The sequence below is a fragment of the Phocoena sinus genome, chromosome 20, assembly GCF_008692025.1.
Source record: "Phocoena sinus isolate mPhoSin1 chromosome 20, mPhoSin1.pri, whole genome shotgun sequence".
Taxonomy (NCBI): domain Eukaryota; kingdom Metazoa; phylum Chordata; class Mammalia; order Artiodactyla; family Phocoenidae; genus Phocoena; species Phocoena sinus.
In genome coordinates this window covers 46,103,674-46,124,729 of record NC_045782.1, presented here as the reverse complement: position 1 = coordinate 46,124,729, position 21,056 = coordinate 46,103,674, and the positions used below count along the sequence as shown (strand labels likewise).

General features: G+C 48.6%; 1 protein-coding gene across 2 annotated transcripts; it reads left to right on the top strand.

The window, feature by feature from the left end:
* The first annotated feature begins 6,894 nt into the window (after positions 1–6,894).
* FN3KRP (fructosamine 3 kinase related protein) lies at positions 6,895–14,790 on the top strand. Of its 2 annotated transcripts, XM_032616703.1 has the most exons (6): positions 6,900–7,073; positions 10,998–11,149; positions 11,514–11,605; positions 12,564–12,646; positions 13,303–13,425; positions 13,654–14,790. In XM_032616703.1, exons 1-6 carry the CDS (start codon positions 6,933–6,935, stop codon positions 13,990–13,992), a joined length of 930 nt encoding a protein of 309 aa, XP_032472594.1. In that variant the 5' UTR covers positions 6,900–6,932; the 3' UTR covers positions 13,993–14,790. The 2 variants fall into 2 exon arrangements, with proteins under 2 accessions (XP_032472593.1, XP_032472594.1); XM_032616702.1 differs by having other exon boundaries at positions 6,895–7,073; positions 13,303–14,790.
* The last annotated feature ends 6,266 nt before the right edge of the window (positions 14,791–21,056 follow it).

Sequence of the window (21,056 nt, the reverse complement as noted above, 5' to 3'; positions counted from 1 at the left end):
TCCCACACACTGTGGTCCAACACGGTTTTAACTTTCCACGTTGCAGCAGCTCACCCAACTCATTCTGTGTCAGTAGCGCATCACGTGCGTCGCAGGGAGAGGTGAGGTGCAAATATGCTGCCAGTAGTCACCCCTGCCACGCCAGCCACTTCTGCCACCCCAAACCCAGTGCCCCAGGCTCCACGGCAGTGGCTGTGCTGTGAGGAGTGAGCCTGGGGCTTGCCATAGAGAGTGGACAATTCGGTTGAGGTACACATGTGCCCATGTACACACGCACAAGGCAGGCCACAGACAGAGGAGCAGACAGGGTCTGAGAGAGGGGGGTTGGAGCCCTCCTCAGGAGGATGACCTCAGGACACAGGGAGAGAAAGCCATTTGCAGAAGAGGAAGAAGCCAGAGGAAAGGAACACCAAGAGATTGCAAGGGCAGGATGCCACAAAGCAGGATGTTTGACTCAAAGGTGAGAGTATCTGGAAATGTATGGAAGGGTTGAGTTAGCAAGGCCATGAACCCATCTTCCACCACAGAGCAATGTAGGACATTTTCTCATGGATGAACAAACACATACGAACAATTAGCCTTTTATCTAATAAGTAATATTTCTGTTTCAAATATCAACACAGATTTTTAAAATGACATTGGCTGAAAAAGTACATGATGAAATTTAGATCTTTATATTTGATTCAGGAAAATTAGACTTGGTAGAAATAATGCTCCAGGAGAGCATTCATAGCAGTAGGTGCATAGTCAGCAAAACGTTATGTGTACAAAAAAAATGGACTGCAGAGTTAAACTGATGTGATGAAAATAATTTCATTCAAATGAAAATTGAAAAAATATAAACCATTTCAATGAGGTCAGAACTTAAATTGGCTTGATAAAATTCACTCTTGAAAGTAATTTCAGCAAAACCTTAACTAGTGGTGGCATAGTTTTGATGAAAACTTTCCTGTTCATGGCATGAAGTTAAAGTGGCTAGACCACAGATAAAGATAGGGTATAACAGGCCTTCACTCTGCATGTTACCGTGCCACCTTAGACAGATGTTGTGATTCAGGTGCCCCATGACCTTTAGAAAATTAAAAAATTCTCCTCACTGTCCTCTGAAGTGTTAATTAGCTCATCTGCTACCATTTGTAGATTTTCATCTGCTCATTTTTGCTTTTTAAAATTGTGAAATACAATATACATATGGAAAATTGCAAGAAAACACATGTGTACCACTTAATAAATAATTATAAAGTGAATACTTGTGTTGTAAATCACCCCCCAGGTCAAGAAATACAGCATGGCCAGTGCGCCAGAAACCGTGTACTTTCCTCCCTGTTACAACACCCTCCCTCCTGTGTGACAGCAACCGCTGTCTTGGGGCTGGGCTCCCTCAGAAGCAGACAAGGTACAAGTGCAAGCAGCTTACATGAGGGTGACACTGGAAAGCTTTTGTGGGGGTAGGGAAATGAGGTAGGAGGTCAGAAAAGGGTGTTTGGGTGACTGGAGTGCATCCCTCTGGGGAACTTCGGCAGCCGGGCAGCCTCAGAGATAGGTGCTCCTGGGGATGCTGCACTGGGCCAGCATCAGGGGCAGAGAAAACTCTCCCAGAGTCCCAGAGAACTGGGACTCTGGAATCCCTGGGCTGGCCGGCTGGGGATCAGTGAATGTTGAAGGCACATGGGTGGGGTACCAACAATATCTGTTCCAACCACCATCCTGACTTTTGTGAAAGACCTTGGTGGTATGGACTGAATTATGTGCCCTCCACTACTCCCCCATCTATATGTTGAAGCCCTAATCCAAAATGTGACTGTATTTGGAGATAGAGCCTTTAGCTAGTCAATTAAGGTTAAATGAGGTCATAGGATGGGGCCCTGATCCAGTAGGACTGGAGTCCTTATATGAAGGAGAGACACCAGCGCTCTATGGAATTAGTTGATTTTTTCTTCTACTAATAGGAAAGTTAAGAACTCTCTTTTTTTAGTGAATACCCTAGAAATTACAATATGCATGTTTAATTTATCAAAGACTGAAAATAATCATTACTTTTACCCTTCTCTGGAGCAACAAAAAGACATTAGAACAATTTACCCCTTTAAAGTACAAAGATAATTTTTTTTGAAGTATAGTTGATTTACAATATTGTGTTAGTTTCTGGTGTACAGCAAAGTTATTCAGTGATATATATATATATATATTATATATATATATTCTTTTTCAGGTTATTTTCCATTATAGGTCATTATAAGATATTGAATATAGTTCCCATTGTTATTATTTTTTAAATTTATTTATTTATTTTTGGCTGCGTTGGGTCTTCATTGCTGTGCATGGGCTTTCTCTAGTTGCGGCGAGCAGGGGCTACTCTTTGTTGCGGTGCGTGGGATTCGCATTGCGGTGGCTTGTCTTTGTTGAGGAGCACGGGCTCCAGGCGCGCAGGCTTCAGTAGTTGTAGCACGTGGGCTCAGTAGTTGTGGCTCGAGGGCTCCAGAGTGCAGGCTCAGTAGCTGTGGCGCACGGGCTTAGTTGCTCTGCAGCATGTGGGATCTTCCCGGACCAGGGCTCGAACCCGTTTCCCCTGCATTGGCAGGCGAATTCTTAACCACTGCACCATCAGGGAAAGCCCCAGATATCAATCTTTTCAAAGTAATCTGACTTTTTTAAGAAATTTCCTGTTTCTTTGGTATTCTGCAATTTCATTGTTATTAGTCCAGATGTGAACTTCCTTTAATTTATCCAGCTTGGATCTGAGGGTTGGTGTATTTCATCAGTGTTAGAAAATTCTCAGCCATTTTCTCTTTAATTGTGGCCTCTGACCTTCCCCTTTTCTGGAACTCCAGTGAAATGTCTATTAGAACTCACTATTTTCCATGTTTCTTAGTCTCACCTGTACTTTCCCTTTAGTCTGTTTGTACCACATTTTGCATCAATTCTCTGACATCCTCCAGTTAACTAATTCTTTCCTGTGTCTAATCTGTTGAACCTGTTCATTAGGCTTTAAAATTTTATTTTATTATTTTAAAAATATTTATTTATTTATTTGGCTGCGCCGCGTCTTAGTTACTGCATGAGGGATCTTCGTTGCTGCATGCAGGATCTTCAGCTGTGGCATTCAGGGTCTTTAGTTGCAGCATGCGAACTCTTAGTTGCAGCATGCAGGTTCTAGCTCCCTGACCAGGGATCAAACCCGGGCCCCCTGCATTGGAAGCATGGAGTCTTAGCTACTGGACCACCAGGGTAGTCCCTAGGCTTTAAAATTTTAAATATTATATTTTTAATTTCTAAAAGCTCTTTTTGGTTTTTCAACAAAAAAATTAATCAATAACCGATCTAAAGAGGAAATAGAGAATTCTAATTGAGCCAACCTGAGGATTATAATCTGGGAGAGAGTCTTTCAGAAATCTCTGAGGACTGTTCCACCTGTTAGAGGTTGAAGGCACAGTCAGATACATTTTTGAGACAAAGGATCGTACATCAAAACGACACACTGAAATTTTACATAAACATTACTAAAGATATATAGCCAGATCTGCATGTACAGGCAAGCAGTAGGTCACTATGAACCCTTACAGAATTAGGAAGGAAAAATTAATCTTCTAAGGAGTGACATTGCTGGCGTCAGAAGTAGAAAAAAATTGATGTTTACAGTCAAGCAGGCATTCCCGCCTTTGAGGAGGTCTGGTTAATGTGTAAAGCAGATGCACATTACAGAGGGCCCAGTATGGGCAGGAAGTATGTTATGCTTAAATTTTCTTGTCCTGGGACTTCCCTGGAGGTCCAGTGGTTAAGACTTCACCTTCCAATGCAGAGGGTGTGGGTTTGCTCTCTTGTAAGGGAGCTAAGATCCCACATGCTTCGTGGCCAAAAAACCAAAACATAGAGAACAGAAGCAGGGACTTCCCCGGTCGTCCATCTGCCTTCCAGTGCAGGGGACGCGGGTTCGATCCCTCGTCGGGGAACTAAGATCCCACATGCCACAGGGCAACTAAGCCCGCGCACAGCAAGTACTGAGCCCACGCGCTCTGGAGCCTGCGTGCCACAACTAGAGAGAGGCTGGCGCCGCAAGGAAAGATCCCACGTGCCTCAACTAAGACCTGACACAGCCAAAAATAAATACACTTTTTAAAAAAGTAAGAAAGAAAAGAAGAAGCAATATTATAACAAATTCAATAAAGAATTTAAAAATGGTCCACATAAAAAAATTTTTTTTTTCTTGTCCTGTCTTGAAACATAAATTTTATTCCCTCAGGTTCTTTATAGAATCTGCTTAGTCACTTTTGTTAGTTTTTTCTTCCCTGTAGATATTTTCAAGCTTGGCTCTTATTTCCTTGGTCATAGTAGGCACAGTTATATGGCATTAAGTGGGCCTGAAAATGCCAGCACCTGAGTTTATCCACTGTCTGTTGTGTTGACCTCATGGCACCTTGCTCCCTAGTATGCTTGGTGTATTGGTCCACTTGGGCTGCCAAAACAAAATTCCACAGACTGGGTGCTTAAACAACAGAGATCTATTTTCTTATAGATCTAGAGGCTGGAGGTCAGGGTGCCAGCAGCATTGGTTCAGAGTAGAGCTCTCCTGATGGTTTGCAGGCAGCCACCTTTCCCCGGTGTGTGCGTGAGGAGAGATTTGGGGCTAATGTTCCTTGCTATGTTGTCAGCTCTCCAATGCTTTTTAGATGTATTTAAACTGTTTTAATCAGCATTTCTAGTTATTTTCAGCAGGAAGGTTGGTCCAAACTATCCGCAAACTATCTGCTCTTATTCCTTAAATCTTCAACCTTCAAAGCTTCAATTATTCATTCTTTCATTGTTTTAGCACATTCTTAGTGAATGTCCGTGACATGACTGGCATTGTGCATCATGCTAAGTACGCATCGAGAAACAATGGGGAATGTGATGGTCAATTTTATGTGTCAGTTTGGCTGGGGCATGGTGCCCAGATATTTGGCGTCAAACATTACTCTGGATGTTTCTGTGAGGGTGTTTTTTAGATGAGATTAACATTTAAATCAGTGGACTGGTGGGTGGACCTCATCCATTCAGCTGAAGGCCTGCAGAGAACAAACACTGACCTCCCCTGAGGGAGAGGGAATTCTGCCAACAGAACTCTGCCCTGGGCTTCCAGCTTCTGGCCTACCCTGCAGATTTTGGTCTTGCCCCTCCACGATTGTGTGAGCCCTGTTAACCTAAAAAAAAAAAACACCCTGTAGTTTTACCAGCAAAATGGGTTTACTCAGGAACAGCAAAGAATTGCAATTCAGGACAAGCTGGCTACCGCAAAAGCCACAGACAAATCCAACAAAGAAAGGAAAAGAACGTTAGAAGGAAGAAGCTGTTTTGGGTTTTCTTTTTTTAAAAAATTTATCTATTTCGGCTGTGCTGGGTCTTTGTTGCGGCGCACTGGCTTCTCTAGCTGCAGTGCTCGGGCTCTCAGTTCCCCCACCAGGGATCAATCCCTGGCCCCCTGCATTGGGGGAGCATGGAGTCTTAACTACTGGACCACCAGGGAAGTCCCTGGAGGGGTTGTTTTGAACTAAAGTCCATTGGAGGAAAGTGAGAGTTGAAAGTGATGACTGGTTTTCATTGGCTGAGTAGCTTGGGTAATTGATTTCTTGTGGGAGATACAAAGAACACCTTTCTTGTTGAGGCCTGTAATTGAGGATTCTTTCCCGTTGATGATTCTTCCTGTTGGGATCTGTAATCAACAGTTTTTCCTGTTATTGACCCTGAGCGGCCACAGGGCAGAGGCACTTGGTGACACGTCTTTACCTTCAGGCTGTGTCTGGGTGGACAGGGTGAGAGCTCTCCCTTTTGGCCTTCCCACTCCATTTAAAACAGGTTTCCCTTTATTAGTTTTCACAGCCATTTCCTTAAAATAAATCTCTCTATATATACACACACCCTGTTGGTTCGATTTCTCTGGAGAATGCTGACTAACGCGGGGAGCCGTGGACAAAGAATGCTGCCTGCCATATTAGTAAACAAAAGACGTTGAGGCCATCAAGCCCTCAGCCACTGCAACCATCCCCGACTGTGCACCCTGAGGAATTCAGAATGGAGAACACACGACACTGGCCCTAGATAGTTAGGGTGCGTATCAAAGGAACGATTTCACTAAGCTCAGACTGTCGCATCTTCTCATAAACGGAAAAGTACTAAATTCATTTACTTGAGATGTCTGGGTTTTTTTAATTAGCAGTAATCTTTTGATGTTTGACTATCTGTTTTTTTTGTTTGTTTTTGAAAAAAACTCCTTTACATTCTTGCTCTTCCCTTTCCTCTTCTGAACAGTCCCTCAGAGCCATCTGAGAGGCTATCTCACCAGCTTAAGTCCTCAGTAATGCCCCCAATAAAACATAACTCTCAGCTTTAAGGTTGGACATTTTTTTTCAGTATACAGAGCAAAGCAGACTTTATTCTACCCTCAAGTCACTAAAGTCTAGTTGGGGAGATTGATGCTAATTGGATAAACAAGTGCAAATAAACAAACAGAAAAGATAGCACCCCGGAAGGTGTTGCAGGAGCCTCCAGGTCGGAAAAGCCCCTGTGAGGGGTGATGCTCAAACCTGGAGCCGTGGACTAGGGGGCTGGAGCAGGGGGTGTGCCCCAGACCAGGACGGGCCACACAAGGTTAACGGCAGGTCACAGGTAAGGTCAGGGGAAAGGCCAGGGCGATCCCGTAGCGAGGAGAGCCACCAGGGTCTCGGGGTGGTTGGGAGTACAAGGCGGCCCCGCCCCCACCTCCCGTCGACCCTCCCCTCCCCCATCCCCGCGCGCTCCTGCGGCCAGGTCCCGCCCCTTCTTTTCCCTCCCCCAATCCCTCCCGCGCTCCCACGGCTAGGTCCCGCCCTCCCGCCCCTCACCCAATCCCCACGCGTCCCCACGGCGTCGCGGCGTCTGCGTGCGGTCTGAGGCGGGTACGCGGCCCGGGCGCGGGCGACATGGAGGAGCTGCTGAAACGGGAGTTGGACTGCGGCTCCGTCAAGGCCACGGGTCACTCGGGGGGTGGGTGCATTAGCCAGGGCCGGAGCTACGACACGGACAGAGGACGAGTGTTTGTGAAAGTGAACCCCAAGGCGGAGGTCAGGGCTGCCGCGGGCGGGGAAGTGGGCGGGGGACTGTGGTCCCGGGTCCGTGTCCGGGTTCGGCGTCGGGAGCCGGTCCGGGTCCGCGGGCGGGGCCGTCCGAGCCCGGGTCTGCGGGCCGCGGAGGCGCTCGGTGACCCGTCTTTTTGTCAGGCTGGCCTGGCGTTTTGGGGGGTCCGCGGTTCAGCCCTGCGGTCTCTCGAACCTCAGGGAGGTCGGCGCGGGTCCAGGCCCGTCCGGCGCGTGCCCCACCGCCGCGTGGATGCTGTGGGTGGCTTTCACGCGGCCCAGGTGGCCGCTGCCTTGAGAAAATTCATTGTTTGGCGAGTTTTGAACAAGGACAGGTAGTAGAAGTCCCTTGTCCTGGGGTTTATTTGAACTTGCAGAGATCAAAACCCTTTCTGAATACTGAAAGTAATGTAGCCTTCGTCCGCCGGGCGGCTGTAAACACTGGGCAGCTTTAAACACGAACATGTATATTTTTGGGTCTGGAGGCCGGACGTCCAAGATGGTGGTGAGGCTTCCTTCCCTGGTGTGGAGGCCACTTCTGACTGTGTCCTTACGTGGCAGAAGGGGGAGGAGAGCTCTCTGGGGTCTCTTATAGGGGCTCTAATCCCCTCATGAGGGTTCCACTCCTTTGGCCTGGTCACTTCCCAAGGCCCCGCCTCCTAACGCCGTCGCCTTGGGGTTAGGTTTCAACCTCTGAATTTTCGGGGAACACAAACATTCAGCCCCTTGCGGCTGTCTCTCCATTCTGTTTGTATCTGAACGTTTTCTCAAGGGTTCCTGTCTAAAATAGGTGAGCCTCCCTGCTGAAGTTGACTTACCCCGGGGCGTTGATGTCACTTCTTTGTGCGCTTTGGGTGGGTCATGCTTGTAGTGTTAGCTGGGAGGCCCTGGATGGCTCCAGTAGGCAAGGAGCAGGACTGGACAATGCCTTGTTTCAAATAGGGCTGAAGGTGCTGACCCCAGTACTAAGACCTACGTGTTACACACCCTCAGCACTTTTATCCTCTCTTTGGAAATCATATTGCAGAATCCCATCTTCAGTGGTGTGGCATGATCTCTTTCTGAAACGATGCTGTTCTTTCAAGACCAACCTTCAACTCTGTTCTACAGAGGTTGGCTGCATGTCATCCTGTACATCCCTTTTATAGGAATTTGACAACTAATGGTTCTTGAAGTTGCTCTTTTACATTGGTTTCCCCCAGTCAGTACTAATGTAGTGGAGGTGTCCTTCCTTACTTTCCACCACAGGCCTTCTCTGGGTTCTTTTTCTGTTATGTGGCTCCATCCTTTTCACAGCTGTATTTCCACTTTCATTAGTGTTTGTAATAATTCAGAACTTGGTGTAGATTACAGGGAAGCAAATACTTTCTGATGATTAAAATGGAATCTCTCAGTAGTGCTTTTTCAACATTGTTCTGCTACTGCTATTTCTTCTGGTTCTTGCTTTTTATAGTCCATTTTCTTTTTGCTAATCTTCACTTAAGTTCCTTCTAATCCTTTGGTAGATAGTTTCAAACATGTCTCTTTCTAGTTTGCTTGGGAATATACTGTGTGAGTTATGCAGATGTACCGCCCATAGCGGAAACATTTGCTGATTGATTGGAAAAAAGGACTGTCTTTATGCTTTGCCCTTTAGGAGGTGAAAATGTCTTCTTCCAGACTTCTAAGAGAAGACTACATAGCTGCTCTTTTGTTTTCCTTCTCACTCTCTGCTGGAATGACCTGGTCTAAGTTTTTTCTCTTGATTATGCTTATCTGTCCTTTGCATGCCTGAGTAGTTGGCTTTCTCTCATGCTCCTCCCTTAAGTTCTGGATCTTTTGTAGCCCTGCACTCTGGCTAATGCTAACTTTGCCCTTGTCCCATTCTGGAGGAGCCGTGTTCTTAGGGTTAGACACTTAGGACCACATAGTAGTGGACATTTCTGTGAGGGAGCCTTGCCTCTAGCTGTGTTCATAGATCCTTCTTCACCTCTCCCTACATTTTTCTTTTAATTAAAAAAATTTGGACCTCCCTGGTGGTCCATTATTTAAGACTCCACACTTCCAATGCAGGGGGCATGGGTTCAATCTCTGGGTAGGGAAGTTCCACATGCAGTGTGGCGTGGCTAAAAAAAAAAAAAAATTTATCCTTTCCGGGGCTTCGCTGGTGGTGCAGTGTTTGAGAGTCCGCCTGCCGATGCAGGGGACATGGGTTCGTGCCCCGGTCCGGGAAGATCCCACATGCTGCGGAGCTGCTGGGCCCGTGAGCCATGGCCGCTGAGCCTGCGCGTCCAGAGCCTGTGCTCCGCAATGGGAGAGGCCACAACAGTGAGAGGCCCGCGTTACGCAAAAAAAAAAAAAAAAAAAATTTATCCTTTCCTTTATGCTGCACAACCAGTGCTGTAGTACAGAGTATAGCCAGGGCCCAGCTGTGTTCCTTCGTCTTCAGAGAATGCTCTGAAAATTCTCCTTAAGACACAGTTCTTGTTTTCCTCCTCAAGACACAGTTCTTGTTTTCCTCCTCAGGAACTTTAGCTCTCCAAAGTAGTATAATAGTAATGTTTGTAAAGTGTTTAGAATGGGCTGTGTAACTGTTAGCTGCTAACTCAGTTAATTACGGCAGCAAGCCTATGAAATTGGTACTGTTATTAACCCCATTTTACAGATGAGGAAACCAAGGTCACAGAGTTAGTAACTATGAGAAGTAGAAGTAGACGAATGTCCATGGCAACACTGTTCGTAGTGACCCCAAACTGGAAGCAGTGTCCTTCATCAGTAGACTGGACAAACACGTTTTAGAACATTTGCACAGCAAGCTCTACACAGCAGAGAGAATAAACTCTGACTGTTGATGCACCAGCATAACAAATGCAGTGTGGAATGAAGAGGCCTGGCCATCTGCCTCTGTGGAGATGGCAAAGCAGACAGACAAATGTGCGGGTGGGGGTGGCAGTGGCTGGGAGGAGAGGAATGCCGGGTGGCGGTCACGTGGATGTGCTGACTTTGGGAGAATTAGAGGTGGATGCTTCTGAGCTGTGCAGTTTTCTTCATATACATCTGTAGAAATTTTACTTTAAAAAAAAAAGATACTTTAAAGGGGAGGAACTACTTAGCCTGGTAAGTTAGGGAAGATTTCTCTGAGAAATCAAAACTGGTGTTAAGTTGAAATCTGAAGCATGACGGGGAAGGGGCTGACTTGGCAAAAGAAGGGAGAGGGGTGTTCCAAGCAGAGGTGACATGGCATGTGGAAGTCTCCAGGCTGGAGGAGGCCAGGGATCTCTGGGGAACTTAGAGAAGGCTGTAATCCAGGAGCGCAAGGAGTGTGTGTGCCCACGTGTCAGTGTGGAGGTGGAGCCCAGGTCGGGGCCCAGATGAGGGGGGGATGTGGGCAGGGCCAGGCCCTGTGGGGCTGTCATGAGGGAAGTGGGGTGACAGCTTGGGGTATGTTCCAGGGTGGGATTTGCCTTCCAAAAGCAGGAACAAGGACTTTTGGACTGGAAATGGGAAAGGTGGTGGAGATGAGGTGGTTTCCAGTGCCGGGTAAGAGATGCCGTAGGACTTGGTGGTCCATTCGGGTGAGAAGTGATGCCAGCTTCCTGGCACACGGAGATGGGGGCCGCCTGTGCCTGAGGGCCCCCTGCGACAGGACTGTGGTTGAGGTACTGGTTACACAGTCCAGCTCTGCACCAGGCATACGTTCCTCTCTTTGGATAGACTGGGATCAATGACAGCATAAACATATACAAGACTAGAAAGTACAATCCCTCTAATTCCTGTGCAGCTTCAGGACGTGTAATCTGCTCTACTGAAAAGTGGAAAAGCTGTCTGTTCTATTGAGTCTGCAGTCAGCCTTCGTTGTGGTGCTGGAGAAAACATGTCTACACAGAGCCTTGCTCTTCCTACTTCTCCCCTCCCCGGTTGTTTCTCTGACAGGCCAAAAGGATGTTTGAAGGTGAGATGGCAAGTTTAACCGCCATCCTAAAGACAGGCACAGTGAAGGTGCCCAAACCCATCAAGGTCCTCGATGCGCCTGGAGGTGGCAGCATGCTGGTGATGGAGCATTTGGACATGCGGTATCTGAGCAGGTTCGTTTGCTTCACCTTCACCTCTGGGTGCCTTTGTTCTTTCTCTGAGTGGGAAGCTTGCATTTGGGGGTATAATTTTGCGGGATGTGATAGAAGGGACCCGTGACCCGGCACACCCTGGGTTCTGCAGAATGAGCAGCATGTACTCTGTGGGCCAAAAGCAAACAGGAGAGGGATTTCAGGGTGAGATGCTGACAAACGACCTGGCTGCAGACTCAGATGAGGCCCTCCATCTTCCGCTTGCTTCACCAGAACAGACTCTTACCCTTACTGCCTCACCTACTTTGTGTGGCCTGAGACCTTTCAAATGGAGGCGGGTCTCCATTTGTACCATGAGTTTAGGGGCTGTCTTTTGTTTTTACAGTCATGCTGCAAAGCTTGGAACCCAGCTGGCAGATCTACACCTAGACAACAAGAGGCTTGGAGAGACTCTCCAGAAGGAGGCTGGCACAGTGGGTATGGCTGTGGGCCCGAGGGACCCCCCCAGAGGAAGACATCTGGCCAGTATGGGTGTGTGGGTGGAGTTGTGCTGCCACTGTGTACAGTCAGACCTGTGTTGCTGCCACAGGAAAGGAATGTAAACCCCAAGGCTGCATGTTTGGGATGCAGTGAACACAGTGAATACAATTAGTGTATTGTCTCGAAAATGCATTTGAAAGACAGGAAATATTCCCTGAACTCAAAATCCTATCATATTATGGTTCCTTTGACCTCTCACTCCCCAGAAGAAAGCCTGTCAAAGTTTCTCTGGCTTACCATACCGTGCCTTTTCTTCTAGGAACAATCACACGTGAGACTCAGGATGATAGCCCTCACGTCCCACCTTTTTAGGGCTTACTGTGGTGGTAGCACTGAGGGTGTCTTCCAGGATTTTCATCCTTTGACGTTTGATAATCCATGTGTAGCCCCTATGGTTACTCTGCTAGGCAGAGTAGCAGACACACCAGGAACAGACGACCAAGAACCTACTGTGTTAGACAGACAGACGGCCTCGTCCCTTCCACTTACACGTAGTTCAGTTCTTCTGGATTTGCTTTGAGTTTAGGGAACTGCAGAGGATGAGATCATGTACAAGTCCAGCAGTTTATCTTTCATAAGTGGCAAATTCTAAACTGGCCACTGAAAGCTGTTCTTTCCTGATGGGTTATGGGGTGGATTTTCCCTCCTCTTTTGGAGACAGTGTAGTCACTCCTCTGAGCATCCTCTTCTGGGAAGGAGTGGGTATTCTGGATTGTTGACTCTGATGAGACAGGCTCTGTTCCTGAGTCCCGGAGCCCAGGGCCCTTGTTTGGATGAGGACACGAGGTGGAGAAAGGCACGCTGAGGTCAGGCCTCAGAGCTTCTCTGAGCTCCCAGAGCTGGCCCCGAGGGAGCGAGGGGACTGTCATCTCTCTCGTTTCATTTTGCTTGCAAGGGAAAGGAGGTGGGCAAGTGGAGCGGCCCTTTGTGGACCAGTTTGGCTTTGACGTGGTGACGTGCTGCGGGTACCTCCCCCAGGTGAGTGACACCACCATTTTGCCTGCATTTCCCAGTCAGACCAGCCGTTCAGAAACAGCTGCGGAAAGCACACCCTCTCTCTTTTTTGGTGAAATTTGGTAAAAGGTCTTTGCTCCTTTTTTTTCTTTGCTAATTTTAAGCGGTGTATATAAGGAGTATCCACCTCACATACTAGGTAAGCTCAGAGGAGCAGAGAAGGACCAGCAAGTTAGGATACTGGATTTCAAGGTGGGTGAAAATTAGAAAGTTAAACCGCGTTTTATTTTAAATAGGAAACTCTCTAAGGTAGCTTAATGAAAAGGGATTGTAACTTTGAGTTTTATGATTTTGTGGTTGGCTGCCCTGGGGATTTCAGCCTGGGGAGCCATACTCGGGCTGATTGGGTAAGACGGCGGCCTCGCCCTCCGAGGATAGGCAGGTAGCTGCTTGGGAGGGGAGCACTGAGTATCCCACGGGGCACAGTCCACACTGTTCAGATCTTGAGAAGTGTGGGAGGTTGTCCGGGAACCTGCCGGTCCCAGCACGTCCTCCAGACCCCCAGGCTGCCTGGTCAGCTCCACCCCTTTACATTGGTCCCTGCAGTGGCGCCTCTGGGGACCAGCCTGCTCCGCCTTTGCTCTGGCGCTTTCCTCTGAGCTCTGCTGTCAACCACACAGGTGAACGACTGGCACAGGGACTGGGTCACATTCTATGCCCGGCAGCGCATTCAACCTCAGATGGACCTGCTGGAACAGGGGTCTGGGGACAGGGAGGCCCGTGAGCTCTGGGCTGCTCTGCAGGTGAGTGTTGCCCCTCCCAGCCTGTGCCCATCATGCCCTGCAGGCCTAATGGGAAGGCGCTGCAGCTGGTGCAGCCACCTGGGCCTGGGCCTGGATGGGAGGTGGGCATGTCTGTGCACCTCTGCACTGATCAGGCCCTGCTTGGGCACTGGGAGCCACACTCAGAAAAGCCTCTGTGTCCCTCCTGTGTGCATCGGTCACTTTGCTAAGGCTTCATTTCCCCCGCAGTTAAAGATCCCTGACCTGTTCCATGATCTGGACATTGTCCCAGCCCTGCTCCACGGAGACCTCTGGGGAGGAAATGTGGCGGAGGATTCCTCTGGGCCCATCATTTTTGACCCAGCTTCCTTCTATGGCCACTCGGAGTATGAGCTGGCGATAGCCGGCATGTTCGGGGGCTTCAGTGGCTCCTTTTACTCCGCCTACCACAGCAAAGTCCCCAAGGCCCCAGACTTCGAGAAGCGCCTTAAGCTGTATCAGCTCTTCCACTACTTGAACCACTGGAATCACTTTGGATCAGGGTACAGAGGGTCCTCCCTCAGCATCATGAGGAATCTCATCAAATGAGAGAGGGAGGGAGGCCTGAGTTCGGGTTACCAGATCCTAACCTGATCCTCGCCTGTGGCCAGCCTCTGGTTCCTCCTCAGCCTCTTCTTCAGGGATTCTTCCCATTCACACCCTGGAGAAGCTTCAAACCAACTTTCCAAGCCTTGTAAAGTACGTGACATCTCAGAATAAAGGTTTTATCACCCTAAAGTTAGACTTCATAGCTGGATAAAACTGCACTAGAAATTGGATGTGAACCAGGGGACCAATGGAGGGCGGGCTGCGTCCAACCCGCAGCTGCCCCGAAGGTAAAGAAGGGAGGTAGCCAGAGTGCCAGGTGCTGCCACCAAGGGCACCTTCCCACCGGCTCCCCGTCTCCTCTCCAGGAGAGGAGAGGGGAGGCCTACTGTCCGGGGTAATGCTTCTTGGTGGGTCAGACTTGGGTCTAGACGTGAAGGCGTCGTCTAGGAGTGCCTCCTGATGATCAGTCCTAAACCCAGCACATTCTCCTTCCTTTCTGTGCCGCCCCTGGACCTGCTGCAGGCGGAGCAGGTCTGGACGCATTCTGAGAGTGACCAAACTGCTTGCCTCAGTGTCCCTGATCGATTTAGGAGCCAGGGAACTGCTTCTGTTAGCAGCCCGTCAACTGCCGATTTCTAAAGCTTGTGAGTTGTCATTCATTTGCATCGTAGAAACCAGCACTAAACCAGTGGTTTCCCTCCTTTAGTCTTGCAGTGGTGAGAAATGTTCACGAATGGCATTGATGCTAACAAATCCCTTTATGTAAAGATTTGAATAAACTTTCAGTGGTTTCAGTGATGCCTGAGAGTGTTTATTTCCCTTGTTTAAATCATAATTCAATATTTATTGGAGCTGTTTGCCAGGAAGCCTTTGTAATATATTCTGAAAATAAATAGGTACAACTGTTGTTTCTTAAAAGAACACTTTTTTTCTTTGCTTTGATCAGTAAGAGAATAGCTCAGAGATTCCAGATAAGGACAGATGCAGGTGTGGCCCGAGGACTTGTTGCTACACGCCACGCAGGTCCAGTTTAACTGCTGTTCTTCTCACCCTGTGAGATTTGGTTAACAGTAAAGGGAGGTTGAAGATAACTATCAAATTGCATTTCAGGGAAGAAGCCAGTTGGTGGCCCCTACTAGCTCTGGCTCAGGGCTTGGAGGATGCAGGTGTTAGAGAGGACAGTTTCATGAGGTGGGTCCGATAGGGTGCGTACACGTTTGCCTCTCATCTTTTTGTTTCTGTTTACAGGTCAGGGCCCCTCAGTGGAAATCAGAAGCAGAACTGATGCCTTCAGAGTTTGTTTTTTGTGGGGCGGGAGAGAGGACTGTGACTTTTTTTTATCACTTTAATGATTACCCTTTTTAAACTCTCAGTTATTGATGTTTCTTCATTGCAGTGGCAGCAGTGGCATAAAAAATAAATAAAATTTCTCCATGCGCAAAGTGTGTCTGATTGACGAAAGATGACACAGGAAGGATGTATTTCAGTTGGAGGAAATTTCTCACTGTGCTCGGGGGCTGAGGTTGCCCCAGCAGGACACCTGCCGTGAAACTTCCAAGCCCAGCCTGGGCCAGGAGGCATGTTGGGGAGAAACCTGTCCCCCACAAACCTCTCAGCAGGTATCCCTGGTCCCCCCTTCCCCTCCTGGGGCCCTGGCCCTAGGCTGAGGAATCCCACCAGGTGGATGGGGGGGGCTATGCCTGGGGGCTGTGCCAGGTGCAGGGAGCGGCTGCTTCTGCCCCATGGTGGCCCCTGCCATGTCAGCCCAGCATTACCAGGGACTAGAGCCAAGGCCAGAGCTTTCCTGGAGTGCCGCATCTTAGGCAGGCCGCCAGCGAGTGCAGTCAAGGCAGAGATATCGGGGAGTACCTCAGAGGTATGGCAGGCACTCAAGCAACAATTTTATGGTGTTTCCCCGCTTTTGTGATGGCGCAGTATCAGCTTTTTTTTTTTTTTAGCTGTGCCGGGCAGCATGCAGGATCTTAGTTCCCTGACCAGGGATCAAACCCGTGCCCACTGCAGTGGAAGCGCAGTCTTAACCACTGGATGCCAGGGAAGTCCCCTCTGTCGGCTTTTTAAACTGCAGTTTGCTGCGATTGCTTATTCTAAAATATCTACTTTTATATATAATTTTGTATTCATAAGTATATATATTCCTATATAAAGGGTTGCCAAAATTGTATAAACCTCAGGCCCAAAGGCCACTGGACCCCCAAGAGTTGCTGTTTGTGGAGTGTTCTGTTCCCTGAAGGCCCCTGTGTGCATCTGAGGATAAGCTGGCACAAATGGATTGGGGAATATTGTCCCCATGTCCTCTCACATTCCCCCTCCTTCAAATCTAACTTACTGCTTCCGAAACAGCAGGAAATCGTGTAATTGGTGGCGTCCAGAACAGACTGAGGCGAGGCCTGGAAGGCTATCTTGGGAGTGAAGTGTGTATCTTCAAGGCTTGGGTTTTGAGATCACTCTCAGGCTCATTGTAGGTTTGTGGCTCAGACCACCAGCTGAGACGACAGAGGGAATTCTCGTGGAAGAGGGTCTGACCGAAGTGGGTGCCCCGACTGTAAAAAAAAAAGCTGGGGTTCTGACAGGGTTCCGTCTTGCTGTGCAAAGTCCCACTCGGGTGGTTCAGCAGCCGTGGAGGCCACAGGCCACCACTGTGCTGTCTTGAGCTTCATGTCTGCAGGGCAGTGTCAGAAAGACACTTGTAAACTGTTGGGACTGTGCTATGGGATGATGTTATGGGCTGGATTCTGTTTAGGATTCAGAGGGAATCTGGGAAATTATAGCCAAAATCAGGGAGGAAAATGCACATTTTGGAAAGTTCAGTTTGCTTCAGAGAGCAGTGCACCCAACCCGTGGAAGAAGGTGCCAGTTTGCTCCAAACAGACATGAATTTAGCAAACCTTTTACCCTGCATCACACAAGACTATGTGTCTATGACATCCTAGTGGAGGGGTCAGGAACCCATCCTAGTGAATGGTCTTAGAAGCCTGGAGACCTTCCACCTCAGGTATAATGGAAACCATGCTGTACTAGGGGCTGTGGGACCAGTACAAGAGGCGAGTCTTAAGTGAGTTACGTGAGTTTTGAATCCATACCTAAAGTGGGCCCAGCAGAAGACCTAAATAGACATTTTTCCAAAGAAGACACACAGATGGACAACATGAAAAGATGCTCACCATGGCTAATTATTAGAGAAATGCCAATCAAAACTACAGTGAAGTACGACCTCACGCCAGTCAGAATGGCCATCATTTAAAGTCTATAAATAAATTCTGGAGAGGGTGTGGAGAAAAAGGAACCCTCCTACACCATTGGTAGGAATGCAAATTGGTGCAGCCACTATGGAGAACAGTATGGAGTTTCCCTAAAAAAACTAAAAATAGCACTTCCCTTGTGGTCCAGTGGTTAAGAATCCACCTTCCAATGCAGGGGACACGGGTTCAATCCCTGGTTGGGGAACTAAGATCCCACATGCCACAGAGCACCTAAACCTGCGCACCACAGCTAGAGAGAAGCCCACAACAAAGAGCCTGCGTGCCGCAACGAGGACCCAGCACAGTCAAAATTTTTAAAAAAAGGAAAAAAACCACTGATTTTCAACCAGGAGCAATTTAAAAACAAACAAAAAAACTAAAAATAGAATTACCATATGATCTAGCAATCCCATTCCTATCATATATCTGGAAAAGGTGAAAACTCTAATTCGAAAAGATACATGCGGGGCTTCCCTGGTGGTGCAGTGGTTAAGAATCCGCCTGCCAAGTCAGGGGACATAGGTTTGTGCCCTGGTCCAGGAAGATCCCACATGCCACAGAGCAACTAAGCCCGTGAGCCACAACTACTGAGCCTGCACTCTGGAGCCCACGAGCCACAGCTACTGAGCCCACGTGCTACAACTACTGAAGCCTGCATGCCTAGAGCCCGTGCTCCGCCACAAGAGAAGCCACTGCAATGAGAAGCCCGCACACCGCAATTAAGAGTACCCCCAAAAAAAAAAAAAAAAAAAAAAAAAAAAAAAGAGTAGCCCCAGCTCGATGCAACTAGAGAAAGCCTATGCACAGCAACGAAGACTCAACGCAGCCAAAAATAAATAAATAAAATAAATTTATATATATATAAAAGATACATGCACCCCAGAGTTCATAGCAGCACTATTTACAATAGCCAAGACATGGAAGCAACCTAAACGTCCATCGACAGATGAATGGATAAAGAAGATGTGGTACATATATATACAATGAAATACTACTCTGCCATAAAAAATAATGAAATAATGCCCTTTGCAGCAACATGGATGGACCTAGAGATTATCATACTTAAGTAAATCAGACAGAGAAAGACAAATACCATATGATATCACTTACATGTGGAATCTAAAATATGACATAAATGAACTTATTTGTGAAACAGAAACAGACACAAAAAACAAACATGGTTACCAAAGGGGAAAGCGGGTAGGGGAAGTATAAATTAGAAATTTGGGATTACAGATACAAACAACTATATATAAAACAAACAAGGACCTACTGTATAGCACAGGAAACTATATTCAATATCTTGTAATAAACCATAATGGAAAAGAATATGAAAAAATATATATAAATGTATAACTGAATCTCCTTGCTATACGGAAATTAACACAACATTGTAAATCAACTATACTTCAATGAAATAAATTTAAAAAAATAAAAAATAAAGTGGGCCCAGGTAACAACACCCATGGGCTTGTTGGAGATGAACTAGCTCCCTGGCGAGAGCCCTACCAGTAAACACTGCTCAGCATGTCTACAGTCTGTCTCCCAGGGTGAGGGGTGGGGGGCAGCTTCCTCTGTCCTCCTCATCTTCTCCCAGTGAAATTGCTTCCAAAAGCTCCTTGTGTGAGAACTTGCCTCCCGGCTGGGGTTTCCTCTTGGGCAGAAGTGTGCGGATATCCTGGAACTTGTTCAGAAACAGCGATCAGAGATCAGGGTGGTGGGGGACTGTGGTGGGCATGGAACAGCCACCCCTTCACAGCCGACTCTGAATTCCTAAGAGGTGGCAGAATACCCCTCCCTTTCCCAGAGTCTGTGTGAGGGCCATGAACGCAGTATGCTTATTGTGAAGGCCAGGATGGTGGGCTAGCCTTGACACCTGGACCACGTCCACCGGCCCTGCTGGCAGCCAGGCCTTAGGATCCAACCCCTGCCCCAGCTGCCTGATTTCAGAATGGGCTGTTGTGATGGCCCTGGGGCTGTGCCCACAGCTGCCTTCCTGGTGCCCCTTTTCTGAGCAGCATACACCCTCCCCACCCTCCTGAGACTCCCCCCCCATGGAGCAATGGGACACATTTGGCCATGGGCTGTGTTTCCCTTCTCGGTGCCACTGGACTCGGTATTCACCGTAAGGGTCTGAGTGAGCAGGAGAGTCGCTCCCCTGCTCAGTGACCCCAGTACCTTGGCTGGTTCTACCACCCCAATCCACACCCTCAGATACATTTCCTGAGAACTCCTGCAATAGCTACCTGAGTTATAGCTACAGTTGGGGCTGAGAGGTGCCGTCTGCACCTTTGCAGCCATCATTCTGGTTCTTGGGGAACCAGGAGACTGGCCGTAGTGGGGAAGGGGCTGCTTGGCTGTGTCTGAGTCACATCTCCCAGTTAAGCTTCCTACCACAAACCAAAACTCAAATGCAGGCTTGGGAGGAGGGTGGGCTGGTTTGCGAAGTCAGAGTGCTCTCCTAGGCACATGTCTTCATGCTGAGGATTCTGCCCTTGGACCCAGGGCTGCCCAGATGGGATCTGGGAGGCCTGGGGAGCAGTCCCAAGTGCCTGGGCTTGGGACGAGTATGATGGTGTGCCCCTGCCTGGCTGCCACCCAGCATGTTCAGACCCTGCTTGGGCAAACTGTGGCCACAGCCCAGAATGGGGCTCAGTCAAGACCAGCGTCTCCTGCAAGAAAGGGCAGGAGGGGGCAGAAGGGTGGAGCTCATGGGCACCTGACCCTGGCAGCTTTGGGACTGGGTTTAGACCAAAGATTTAGAATTCCGAGAGAACAGAAAAAACAGGATGGAAATCATAAGGAAAAAGCTGAAGAAGCTGAAGGCAACTTCCCGGGGTTGGAGGACCCAAGTTTCCATCCTGAAATGGCCCACCTGTCCTGCCCAGAGGAGACTCATCTTGGGCACTTCCCTGGGGAATTGTCACATACCGGCAACAAAGAGAGGATCCAAAAGCCTCCAGAGAGAGAATAGTTTCCACACAGAAAATAAGAATCCAACTGGTTTCCAGCTTCTCAACAGCACGGGAGCTGGAAGGTGAGGCCACAGAGCCATCTCAGTGATGCAAGAACAGCCCGGAATTCCATATCCAGCAGGACTGCCCATCGAGAATAAAGACACCTGCAGACGTGCGAGAGCTCGTCTTTACTGTCACGGATCCCTTTTGGGGATGCAATAGGAGCTTAGGCTTCGCCAGACTGAGAGGGAGAGCTGGGAGGAGGGGGACTTGCGGGGGTCAGACCCTTCCTACAGATGCCAAGCAGTCTCCTGCCCACCTGCTCTCGGCCATGCATGTGTACATGCCTTTGTGCACATGGCACATGTGTGTGTTTTTTCTTAATATTTATTTATTTATTTGGCTGCACCGGGTCTTAGCTGCAGCATGCGGGATCTTCATTACGGCATGTGGGATCTTTAGTTGTGGCATGCGGGATCTAGTTCCCTGACCAGGTATGGAACCTGGGCCCCCTGCATTGGGAGAGCAGAGTCTTAACCACTGGGCCACCAGGGAAGTCCTGGCACATCTGTGCCAGGAAGCTCCCTTCCTGGGACAGCCAGCCTCTGTAATCAGAAGTCCCACTCCGGGTGTGGTCAGCTGCCTGGTATCAGAACCCCAAGAGCAGGCTCTATCTCTGATGGGCACCAGGTGCCCTGATGAGCAAGCCCAGTGCCAGCAACCGGTGTCACCAGGCAGTGCCTGGGGCCTGGCAGGACGTGGTCAAGACCGCCAGCCTTCTGTGGACAGTGTGGGACCTAGCAAGGCCTGTGACCTGCATCTCAGGGACGGCAATCTCCCCTGGACT

Excerpts from the sequence above, each read along its gene's own strand:
- FN3KRP (XM_032616702.1), top strand. The coding sequence starts at position 6,933 with ATGGAGGAGCTGCTGAAACGGGAGTTGGACTGCGGCTCCGTCAAGGCC. Across the intron at positions 7,074-10,997 it reads AAGTGAACCCCAAGGCGGAG|GCCAAAAGGATGTTTGAAGG; the intron begins GTCAGGGCTGCC and ends TTTCTCTGACAG. Across the intron at positions 11,606-12,563 it reads GAAGGAGGCTGGCACAGTGG|GGAAAGGAGGTGGGCAAGTG; the intron begins GTATGGCTGTGG and ends TTTGCTTGCAAG.